Here is a 12,470-nt window from a genome sequence, read left to right on the forward strand (position 1 = left end):
TAAAACTTAAATTTAATATTATACTAATTTTAAAACTTGCCGCGTTATCATCTCATTAGCTTGGTGATAAAAAATGAAAATTTAATGGTGATAGGTAGAGGTGATCATGGGTTGGGCTATCCGGCCCGGCCCGACAGCCTACTCAAAAAATGGGAGGGTTCAGGTAAAAATATAGGCCCGAAATATGAGTTTGGGCAAAAAATAAGGCCCGTTTAGAAAACGGGTCAGGCCTCGGGTAAGATTTTTTTGGCCAGTGCCCGGCCCGCCCCGACCCCAATTATATATTAAATATATTTTTTTATTTTTAATCAAATATAATTTTTATTATATATATATTTTAGACTTTTAATTCGAATTATATATTAAATATATATTTATTTTTAATCAAATATGGGCCAGGCCGGGTCGGGCCGGGCCGAACTTGGGCTTAACAATTTTTTTCGAGCCGGACTTGGAAAAATTTTTAGGCTCATATTACAGTCTGGGTCAACGGGCTTAAAATTTTGTCTGAACCCGGCCCTAACTCGACCAGGCCCATAATCACCTCTAGTGATAGGTGTCCAAAAAAGAATTTATTGATAGTACTAAGTAATTTATTTATTTTATTATTGTTCATCACTTGATGTACAGAACAAACCCAAACCCTAGCCCATAGTCTTAATTTCTCCCTTTAGAAAAAGAAAAACTCTCTCCACCCTTCCATTGCTCTTCTTCTCCACCGCCATGTCTCACTTCGGAAGGTCAGGGCCGCCCGACATTAGCGATACTTACTCTCTTCTCATCCTCAACATCACCTTTCGTAAGCTTTTTTCCCCTCTTTGGCTACGATATATATGTTTATATTATATTACTGTAACTAAAACATTTGATTTGTTTTTATTTTGTTTAGGCACCACTGCTGATGATTTGTTTCCGCTCTTCGACAAGTACGGCAAGGTGGTCGACATCTTCATTCCCAAAGATCGAAGGTTCTTTTTCTCCCTATTTTATTTTGTTATGTTTTTTCAAAAAAAGTGCTGCCAGTCCCTGTGCTTTGGTAAAATTTGAGATCTAGTCATTGGATTTAAAAGAAAAGTTCCAGTTTTTATTTAAAAATCCCAGTTGACACTGTTAGGATTTTTCCTTAAATTTTGCCAATCAATACACCGCGAATCACTATAAACTCAGTAATCATATCTTATAGTAAGTTAACGTCGATAGAAAATACTAATTGTGTTAGTGATTGGACTAGGATTTTTAAATTAATAACTTTTTAAATTAAAAAAAATTAATCAGAATTGTCCGAAGTACACGCTGACTGTATATATATATTTTTTACAAAATTTATGAGATTATGATTTTAATTTATGATTTCAGGACCGGTGATTCTCGAGGTTTTGCATTTGTTCGCTACAAGTATGCGGATGAGGCACAAAAAGCTGTGGATAGGCTCGATGGTATCAATCCTTAAACACTTGTACTCTTTTATCTTTTTTATTTTGCCTATTATATGAGCACTTTTGTGTGTATGATTTCAATGTTGTATTAAATTTGTAGGGAACTGATTAAGTTATGCAATGACATTTTCCTTTTTCTTGCAGGGAGAGTCGTTGATGGTCGGGAAATAACAGTTCAGTTTGCAAAATATGGGCCTAATGCAGAGAGGATGTAAGTTGTGTGTGCTATTTGTCTTTTGATTATTATTCGACTACTTTTCCACTTGAACAGGTTCTGAGCCCTATGAAGATGTATGGTTTGTAATAAATTACTTTATGACAATGTGAATTCAGTTCTTGTTTAACCAAATATTACAAAGGAAAATACCTTCTTGTTTGAGTCTCAATAAAATTTCCACTTGCTAAGTAATAACTAGCAATGATTAACTAGTTGGCGTTTCCTGTATAAGTTTTTTTGGCTTGTTTTGCTTGCTCACCAAAATCTGGAAGTGCCATCCAGTTTTTCTATCGTGTGGATATCTCCTTTTTTCATATTTCTAGTGTATATATATTCTTTAATCTGTTACTGAGTTTCCTGTACTTTGTTAATGTCTGTTACAGTCACAAAGGAAGGATAGTTGAATCAGCACCAAGATCGGGGCACAGGTCAAGAAGCCGCAGTCCTCGCAGAAGGTAAGTTATTATACCCTCCTCTTTTCTTTTTGGGCAACTTTTGTTTAATTTCGCTCTTGCACTATATGTTGCAGTTTCTTTCTTTCTCTTCTGCCCACTTTTTCTTGATGAATTTTGAGAGATATTGATGAAGGGATAACCTTGGGATTTTTCATATTTATTATGCTTGTTCCTAACCAACTGAAGCACTCTAGATTCATGATAGCATGAACATGATGGTGTAATGTGTTGTTATTATTAAGCCAATTGACTCAATGTTTATCTGCTCGTTCCTGCATTGAATGTGTGCATGCACTGGTTGTGTTTTGTTGCCCGTTTATATCTTGACAATTCCAAAATAGGTTTCTTTTATCTGATTTTATTTCCAGAGGAAATCAAATACTTCCATGTTTGGACATACGATGCTTCTTAAGCTTGGTTGAATACTCAAAACTTACATGGATTAGTTGTGTTTATTTATGCTCTTATTTGTGGATATCTGATGTGTATTGTGTTTAATATCTTCAGGCACCGTGATGACCATTACAGAGATAGGGATTATAGAAGAAGTCGTAGTAGAAGTCACGACAGGTATGAACGTGATCGCTATCGTGGGAAAGACAGAGATTCTCGGCGCCGTAGCAGGAGTCGTAGTGCTAGTCCTGACTATTCTAAAGGCCGAGGAAGAGGCCGCTATGATGATGATAGGCGGAGTGTTAGTCGATCGATAAGGTTTGTACTTTGGGATTTGTGTTGTCCAGTTTTATTTTCCTCATTTTCTTAAGTTAAGTGTGATACATTTTTTATCTTTCAGTGCTTCTCCTGCTCGCCGCAGCCCTAGTACTCGGAAGAGCCCTTCCCCTCGTAAGTCTCCCCCTAGGGGTGAAAGTCCTGATAGACGTAGCCGTGATGGACGGTCTCCAAGTCGTCGAAGTGTTTCACCACGAGGCCGTCTAGCTGATTCTCGGAGTCCATCTCCTCAAAACTCAGATGTTGATGTGAGTTTTCTTTGACATCTTGTTCACTCTCCTCCCCTTGTTAGACTTTGGTTTTTTGTGTAAATTTACCCTTACAAGCATTGTTTTCAAAATTTGACTGTTTACTTTTTTATTTGTATTTGTAGGAATGATCTTGCTTATGGCATCGGAATTATGGAGACTTTGAGTAGCATGTTTCTCGTTGATATGTTGCTAGTGTTGAGGACATCCAAGTATCATGCATTTTCTAGTATTGGTAGGACTGGGGTTTCGGTGTTTTAATTGACTTCAGCTTTGTTATGGTATCTGAACTTATGTAGTTTTTAGCTTGATGTTTCATTACCCATCAAAGGTTTTGTGATGTAAGTTCGTTATTGTAGTTTGTTGCCATCCTCTCTTCAGATCTCATATTTGGCTCTGATTTTGCTTTATATTTGTCTTTCTAATTATGAAAGGGGCAGTGTGCATGCGTGTGTGTGTGTTTTATGGTTTATTTTCTAAGAAGGCTGATTCATCTTAAACCATCTGTTGGGTTTTATAGCAATGTTCGGGAAAGAATGACTTTGGGCAAATGGACATGGTGTTGATGTTGGTGTTGATGTTGTGGCTGTCGGTGCTGTTTGTAGCTTTAGATGATTGTTCGTGATTATGATGCTGGTTATAGCAGTATGCTGATTGTGCAGGACTGTCTGTTTACTATTTTTAACTGAAAGATACGGTGATGGGTAAGATCTGTGGTCACGTCTTAGTTTCCACAAAGCCTTGTACGATTTTGGTTTCTGATGTTTCAATCTTATTATCCTCCGGTCTTCTGATTTCTAAATATTGACACTGAGGATAAGTTGCTGTGATGGTAAGAAAGGACCTGAGATGATTTTTGACCTGAGGAATGCTGTCTTTGATGGATCTGTAATGCATTATATCTTACGAGGTTACTAAAATTTAAAAAAGTAATGTATGGTCGCATTACAGAATTAACTTGTTCCTTTTTAATTGCTTGTTTGGTGCATTCCGCTAATCTTGTTTAACCATGATCTTGTTGCTTTAATGTTTTGAGTTGTAGCAAATTTGACCGTGACTGTGTAGCTGTGAAGCGGTTGTAAGATATACACGGCTCGTGGGAAACCATTTGAGTAGCCGACAAATAAGATGTAGCAGGCTGTTGCTGCCTTGTTGTATCACATTGAATATGGTTTTAGCATAGTTGCTTAGCTCTGTTGCTAGTCTGCTTGTAGCGACCTGTTGCTGCCCTTCCCGTGGGGGATGTGCCGGTTATGGCACTAGCAGCATGTGATATGCCGCATCCGGTCACATGGCAGGGGTTAGCCTTCAATGTCACTACTTTAGTTAATATGTTCGAAAGATATTGCGTGACTATGTGATCTAATAGTATATTACAATCCGGAGACCCCTATTCTATAATGCTTTAGAGATGGTAATTAAGGAATGCAGTGAGTGGTCTTCTGTGCTGAATCATCAAGAAGCTGTGTGTTAAAAAGGTGGTGGCATTCACTGATCTCTGTTTTGGTATGTGTTGCATTTTTTAACCTAATAATGGTAATAGTGATGGTAATAATTTGGGTTTTTCCTTTAATGTTATATGAAACGAAAAAGCTTGGGGAAAAATTTCACCTTGTTTTTTCTTATTTAGACATGTCATCAATATCAATAACTTTCAAAATTAGGTAATTCAAGTCGATGCTTTTGAAATTGGACAGAAGGTTGAGTTGATTGAATTACCGGCTGGTTTTGGTTCAAGAAAAAAAAAGGGAAAAAATATGGGAAATTATAGAAATTTTGGAAAATTTCAGGAAAAGGGGAAAGAGTAGTAAAAATTTCTTTTGTTTTTTGAAAAAATTACTCGCATTGGAATAGATGGAAATAGCTGTTATAGATAAAGTAGCTGAAGTTCAGCTACTAATGAAGGTGAAAGAAATTTAATATTTTTTCTTTCCTATCTGCTTCCGGATAGAGTCGAAGCTTTTATATTCTTCTCTCCAAAATCATCTTAAAAGGCTTAGAGATAACTCCTTTGCTTAAAACACTAGCACTAGCACTTGCTCTTGGTCTTTCGTTCATTCGCTTGGGATTTTAGGGGAGGCGGCAGCATACAAAGCCAAAAACTTTTAAGCTTAGAAGTGAGCGGCTGCTTTTTTCTTATGTCCTTTTGTTTTATTTTTATTTGTTTTATTATTTTTGGCAGAAAAAACTAGTGGCCATTTTAAAATGGAGTTGGGCTGTAAATATATATTTTTTTCAATTTGGGCTACAAAATAGGTCCAATTAGAGAATAATTGGTTGAATCGAGTTTTTATTGGTTCATCCAGTTGGTGGTCTCGGTTGATCTGATTTTTAGGTTAATCGCTTTTTTATATTATTTTAGATTGGTGTATTGGTCAGTTCTAGATTCAATTGGTTCGGTTCTAATAATATTAGTCTAAATAAATTAATTAAACGATAAAAATCCCAAAAAATCAAGTTTAAGTATGAGTTGCATTGAACCAATGGAGATAACTTTGTTAATTCTATGTCTTATGGGAATGTCTAACTTTATCTCTTTCTAATACCTTTCGGTCTATTTTGTGTTCATTTATTTTTGAATCATTTGATATAATTCATTTTTGTATTCTTTTATATGTTTTGGGTTTTCTATGCTTTTTAGATTTTTAAAATCATTTTATCCAAATTTGCATATTTTAAAAATATTTTCCTTTTCTTTGAACTTTTAAAATTAGAATTAAATTGATAAATTTTGTAAATGTTCGGGTTAAATTTATTGAATTTTTAGAATTAGAACTAAAAACAAATATCGTAAACATTGAAGGCTAGATTTGAATTTTTAGATTTAGGATTAAATTGATAAATTGTGTAAATATTGGAAGGCTAAATTTATTATTATGCGAATAACAAAGGGTTACGCCAGCTTTCTGTTAAGTATTCAATGGTCTTAGCAAAAAATTGTATTTAACGGTGGGTGATTAAAATTTTAATATTTGAAAGAGTTGATGATGAAATTGAAAGTTTTTGAAGTTGGGTAGATTGTCTTTATTTTATCTATTAAAAAATGAGCAAATTAGTCCTTGTATGTTCTATCAAATAGCAAAATGATTTTTTTAAATTCATTAATTTCTAATGTTAAGTGTTGATGTAACTAATGGAGCAACTACATAGTGATATATAGCATACCATGTGTACCTCTTGCTGACATGAGGTGACTAATTCAAGCAAAATAGATGAAATTTAAAAAAAAATATAAAAAACATTTTTGCAGACAAATAAATGAATGAAATTTTTAACGTGGATGTAATTCAACCAATCAAATAGCAACACATCATCACTTAGCAATAAAAATGGATGCAATTTTAATAGAATGACTAGTTTACTATTTGGCCTCATATACATAAATAGACTAATTTATGTGATTTTTGAGAAGAATGACAAAATAAAATCTACATTATAATACAAGGGACCTCCAAAATATTTTTGAAGTATATTAGGAAACAGACGGTCTCATAATTAGGTATGTATCTAGTTGGAATTTAAATTTTATCAAGGCTAACATAACTATTGAATACTAAGATTAACTTTATTTATTATTTGACCTTAATATTTTGTTCTATTTTAGTACTTGAAATACTATTTTGTTGTAAAAGAGTATGCCACATGTTCCATTATTGTTTGTAATAATTTTTTGGTAAATTGGGGAGAAAGTGATGGTTAGGTATTGAGATAAAGGACCATATTATAATATAAAAAAGATCATTAATATTTTTGATTTATTAAATTATATTTACTAAAAAACTATGACTTTTTCTCTTTACATTTGTTATATTGTATTCATTCCTTCTCCATGGCAGGCATATAACTTGATTTTACCCAACTGACCCTCTCCCCTTGTTTTCACTTGGGTCGCTGTGATAAGTAGATTTGTCCAAGACTTTGATGATCAATTTGGGTTAGGTTTGGACAATGCCAACTTTTGTTTAATTTAATTATGAAAATAACTTTTTACATCCACACACATCTCTGGTGCCGAGTAACCACAATTTGGGTTAGAGATAACATTACTGACCAAATAGTAATTCTTTAAAGTTAGATGACCAATTTTGAAATTTACCCAAAACATCAGTTGAGTCGAGTTCCCGATAATTCATGTGGGCTCAGCTACATTAACAAGCTAGGTGAGTCGGCAAAACTTCTTGTCCCTTCCACCATTTTATTTTATTTTGCTCTCCAAGTCTCTGTATCATTTGAAATTTTGGAGCTCAGCTGAGAAATATTTGCAGTCATGGAAGAAAACCCACAACAGCGTTCTCATCTCAAGCGCCAATTCTTCGAAGACCAACACTCCAACAAGCCTCCCGCGTAATTATTTCCTTTAAATCCTCTTTTTTAGTTTCATATCTCAGCATATCGTTGCAATTGTTTTTAGCTCGTAGTTCGTTTTCGCCGGTCTATATGTTTTAGGCCGTGCTTATTTAGTTTATTGATTTTTTAGGGTTTAAATGATTTTTTCTAAGTCTTTGATAGTCAATTCCTTTAGGCTTTGCTTGGTTTGAAGAATATAAAGAAATGATGATTGAAAATTTGTTAATCTTAATGGTCAAGCTAGAAGGTAGGGAAGTGGTTATGGCTCGGTGTAATCGGTACTGAGAAACGAAAATTAGAACCCGAATCGCTACTTATTTGAAACCTAATTAGATAGGGGCAATCTTCTCTTGTTTGTTTAGTAGGAAAAAAGTACGATTTATTGGAATGTTAAAGAGATGTTTTGGAACTTGTACGTATATGGTTTCTGTGTTTATATAAATAAAATTTGAGGTTTGTGAAATCATTTGTTTTACTCTCTAATTTTATAATAAACTATAGGTTACTGCGATCGCTAGTCTTACTGAATTAGGTTGCTACTGTTCTCTTATTGGGATTGCGCAAACCAATTCAAGATCGCTAGGGAAATAACGATTTCTGGTGACGGAGATCTTAACTATTTGATAAACTAATTTTCCATTCTCACTCCTTTTTATTCTTTAAGAATCATTTGTATTGTTTGAATTTTAGAATTAATATCAATATGTTGATTTACAGGCAAAAGAGGGTTAGGTTTCCCAAGGGAAAAAAGGTAAAGCCTGGAGAAGAAGCACCGAACAGAGTTGATATTGAAGACGGTTCAGGTGACTTGAAGGATCCTTGTCTCGCCGCTAAGGAGCGGGCCAAACGCCGCAGTCAAATTACTACGGAGCTATTTGCTGAAGATGGGAGAGGAATGCTTAATGATGTATCAGCTGCTGAAATTTCATATGAGGTAAGTTTATTGCACTCTTAGTCTATCTGATTTTAGATTCTATGCGTGACTTGATAGAATGAAGAGGCAATAAGATGTTAATATGCAGTCCATGTTTTTTGAATAAATGCCAATTTATCCTAACTGTTTTAAAAGTAGAAGATTATGCACAATCTTTGTACTCTCATCTAGTTTATGGTGGTCCTGCCGGTTATGTACTGTAGCTTTCTCCAAGTTGAGTCTTTTGACTCTAATAAATGGTAAAGGGCCTTCTTTTTTCTCCATTTTATTCCTAAAAAGAAAGTATCTTTATCATTGATATGCCAGTTTAGGGTTTGGCTCTTACAATGTTTAGTGCTGTTGTGAGCTATCAAACACTTGGCATGTAATTCTGTTATCGAGTGAATTTATAACTTAAGGATGCTTCTTTGCTGAATTGGCTGCATTTCTTGCAGTCAAGATGACCGCCAGAGTCCTCATATATTGGTTAAGGGGACAGGATTAGCCAATGATGAAGAATTTCTTTTTGCAGGATAATGAGAACTTCGTTGATGATGGAGTTCAAATAGAACCTTTCAATCTTAGCAAAGAAAGAGAAGAAGGATACTTTGATGCAGATGGAAACTTTGTTGAATATGTTGCTGACAAGGAAATCAAGGTAAAGCATTGTATTGACCACATGGAAACTTTGATGCAGAAGCTGCTAAATATAATTATCAGAATTTCTATTGACTCCACATGGAATTATTGTAGGATGCCTGGCTTGATAGTGTTGAAGTTGATATAAAATATACAGGAAAAACATCTGTAACCACAAAAGGTGAAGATAATGAAGTTGCAGCACAGGATCTTTCCACCCAAGACGTTGGGATAATAAAGAGACGGATTGCCAATGTGCTTGAACCTGGAGAAACGGTAATTACATCATGATAAATATTTTGTCTGAAAAAGTAAATTGAAATGGTAGTCTTCAATTGTTACATGTTTGTTCTAAAATTTGCATTTTGCTTTATTATTAATTTTCTTTTTGTACATAGGAGGTTGCAACCTAGGATAGGAAATGGATTGCAGATGCTGAGATTTGAATCTCTGATCTGCTAGATTTCACCTTTTAAGAATTGGATGTACCAAGTGGACTAAACCCCAGAGTTCCATTTTGCTTTCATTTTCATGAAGTCAATACACTATATATAAAGTGAATACTGGATACTGTACCCGGTATTTTTATTTGATTATGATTTTATGCTGGGATATGGACCTTACTGCATTTAGTGTTATGCTTATTTTAGTTGTTAGTTTTCATCCCATTGAGGGAGTTGTCTATTTTGAGGCTAATCTGGGTTCATAACAATGCTTTCATGGGGCATAAGTTTGACTAAGGTTATCAGATAGTTCCTTCTAGAAATTTTTTTTTTTTGTCTTTTTTTTTGGTAAAAGTCACGTATGCTTTTGAATGTCAGATATAGAGTATTTATTTTCCCCTATTAACACTTTTCTTTTTTGGTTCTAAGCTCTGTCCCCTATGTACCAGATATTAAACATGTTTTATCCATTGGGTAATTAAAAAGACTACAAGGGGCAGTATAAAGCTAATTTTAATTTATATGGACAGGTTTTGCAAGCCCTGAGAAGGTTGAAAGGAGCTTCAAATAAGAGAAAGGAGAAAATGTCAGCTGAGACTCAGCTTGTATTTGATCAGCTAACTGAAGATGCCATTAAGTTAATGGAGAATGGCGACTACAGTTAAGTCTGTTACTTTCTTGTGCTTCTAGGTATCTACAATTTAGAAGTTACCTTAAATATTATTAAGCTTTAATGCCACTACCTTCAGGAAAAAAAGGGTGTGATTAATGTTTTCAATGGTGCTTGAATCTTTTGAGACAAAGTTGAATTGAACTCAGGTCCGTAAATGTTACCTTCACCATTTTAAACACAGGCGCTTGTTAATGGATATGGTAACTTATCTTGGAAAAGGATTAGTAAGCAGATTTCTACTTGTTTAAGATTGAATCAAGATTGAGACTTAATGTTTTTATTGACCACCAATAGCCCTGCCCTTTATATCCATCAAAGCAAATCTCCTTTTGTTTAACTTTCCATCTTCATGTGATAACTTCAAAAGCAGGTGTAGGCGTAGCTCTGGGTACATGTATCTTTGGCCACAGTTTATGTTTATTGGCTTAAATTTTGTTCTGCAGATGTGTACCATGAGAAGCAAGAGGTTTTCCAGCGCGAGGCAGGTTGGTGCATTGTTTCTGTAGTTATTTTAACATGTTCTTTTTTATATTAATTGTTTCTAAAATTTTCAGAGGGATATGAGAAGTTAGCTCTGGCCAGGGACAAAAGCTTATCTGCTAATGCTGGGCTGGACAATTCTTATCCCATCTTGGGAAATGACGTACTCACAGATGCAAATAATCATGGAGCAACGTCCTCTGTACTTACTGACTTGGCTGTGGGTACTTCAAATTCAGATCTAACTTCTGCAGAAGCTTCAAACAATGCTGCCGAAAGTTACGATATTTTTGCAGATGATGAAGATGACGAAAAACCATCATCTGAGCCTAATTCCACTGCAGCTGTTCAATCATCATCAGAAGCTGTAAACACTTCCTCCGAGAGTATGTATTGTCAATGATCATTTAATCACGAATATGACAGAGCATTTTGGATTAAATTAAGAGTAAGCGTTGCTTGACCTTTGGTCTAACTTTTGCACTTGCTTCATTTGCAGCTGGAGATGTCCAAAATGATTATGTCTATGACGAGTCTTCAGGGTAACCCCTTTTTAGTCCTTTGCTGCCCCCCCAAATACTATGTGTTTCTCTTCCGGAGTTTCTTTTCTAGGAGTTTGTTTGTTTGTGATTTACTAAGCAGTGATAGATATTTGAACACAGAATCGCTTACGAATAAATATGTCGGCATTAGGTAATATCTGATCTTGGTAATTATTTGTTCAGGTACTACTACAGTAGCACTTTGGGATATTATTATGACCCATCTACTGGATTATTTTGCTCAGCAGCAACAGGGCAATGGTAATGTATAGATTTTACACAGTATCCTTATTTAGTGATTCAGACTATAGATGCTTTTCGTTACGGTTTTTCTTTTTTCTTTTTCCTCTTGTTTGGAAAAACTAAAGAAAATGTGAAAGTCTTGGGAATTGCATATTTATTAATTCAATTCAGTGATGCATAAATATCCTATGCTGGTTTTACAGTGGTTAAATTTCACATATGCTGTTTAGAATCTAATCTGCCTTTATCTCTTCTGCGGATGTAGGTATTCTTTTAATGAGACAACTGGAACATATGATGAAGTTAAGGAAGTTGCATCTTAGTATAAATTTGATCCTGAGTTGCTCTTGCGGTGGAAGATGTCGTACAGGCTATCGAGTAAGTCCAATGTGTGAAACTCTCATCTTTCAAGTATGTTCCATACGTTAGGCTCCTTACCTTTTATTGCCTTTTGATGTCTCTAACCTTAATAGTTACAATGCTGTTGTAGTTATTATGAGTTCGAACTTGAGGCCTAGTCTAGCTAGTTTTCGAGGTCATTCTTAGAGGTTGCAGCTTCTCATGTACCCGAAAACAATCATATTTTATCACTTAGGAACTCCTTTGAATTAGTTTTTGAGTTCTTAGACTCATGGGAAATTTATCTGAGTGTTTTGACAATTTTCCTTTTTTCTCTTCTAGTCTTCTACGAGTTTGTAAGTTGTATTCTCTAACATTCAGCCATTCAGAAAGAAGCTTTTGCAATTGCAGATGCTTATGTGGTTACACTGCAATTCTAGACGTAATTATGCTCCTAGTCCCTGTACTTTTTGCACACTTACAAATTTAGTCTCTATATTCAACTTTTTTCTTTTTTGATAACAGCCTCAAAAACTTCCATTGAATTTGATTATGTGCTATTTTTAAAATAAAAAAAAAAGAAGAAATTTACTCACGTGGCTAGTTTTAGATGGCCGAGAGGCCAAATAAGCAAACAAAAATATTGAATTTGGAGTTGTAAAGTTCACGATTTTAAATCTGAGTTATAAAGTTTTTTTGAAGGAAATATATTTTCTTTTTGGTACAAAAGTAGTAAGAAGACAGATAAATCAGGCAAGGCGAATCT

General features: G+C 34.7%; 2 protein-coding genes across 3 annotated transcripts; both read left to right on the top strand.

Annotated features, from left to right (window-relative positions):
• Positions 1-617: 617 nt before the first annotated feature.
• On the top strand, positions 618-4,547 carry LOC105783188 (serine/arginine-rich splicing factor SC35). Of its 2 annotated transcripts, XR_001130009.2 has the most exons (9): positions 618-799; positions 890-968; positions 1,357-1,436; positions 1,581-1,647; positions 2,037-2,108; positions 2,616-2,819; positions 2,902-3,085; positions 3,211-3,320; positions 3,606-4,547. XR_001130009.2 is itself a non-coding variant. In XM_012608483.2 (8 exons), the coding sequence occupies exons 1-8, from the start codon at positions 724-726 to the stop codon at positions 3,214-3,216; spliced, it is 768 nt and encodes a 255-aa protein (XP_012463937.1). In that variant the 5' UTR covers positions 618-723; the 3' UTR covers positions 3,217-3,495. The 2 variants fall into 2 exon arrangements, 1 of the variants encoding a protein (XP_012463937.1); XM_012608483.2 differs by lacking the exon at positions 3,606-4,547 and having other exon boundaries at positions 3,211-3,495.
• Positions 4,548-7,251: 2,704 nt separating this feature from the next.
• On the top strand, positions 7,252-12,150 carry LOC105783348 (SUPPRESSOR OF ABI3-5). Its single transcript, XM_012608754.2, has 10 exons — positions 7,252-7,429; positions 8,150-8,366; positions 8,878-9,003; positions 9,099-9,260; positions 9,958-10,087; positions 10,544-10,585; positions 10,655-10,966; positions 11,080-11,122; positions 11,306-11,383; positions 11,631-12,150. The coding sequence occupies exons 1-10, from the start codon at positions 7,353-7,355 to the stop codon at positions 11,686-11,688; spliced, it is 1,245 nt and encodes a 414-aa protein (XP_012464208.1). The 5' UTR covers positions 7,252-7,352; the 3' UTR covers positions 11,689-12,150.
• Positions 12,151-12,470: the final 320 nt, after the last annotated feature.

The sequence above is a fragment of the Gossypium raimondii genome, chromosome 13 (genome assembly GCF_025698545.1).
Source record: "Gossypium raimondii isolate GPD5lz chromosome 13, ASM2569854v1, whole genome shotgun sequence".
Taxonomy (NCBI): domain Eukaryota; kingdom Viridiplantae; phylum Streptophyta; class Magnoliopsida; order Malvales; family Malvaceae; genus Gossypium; species Gossypium raimondii.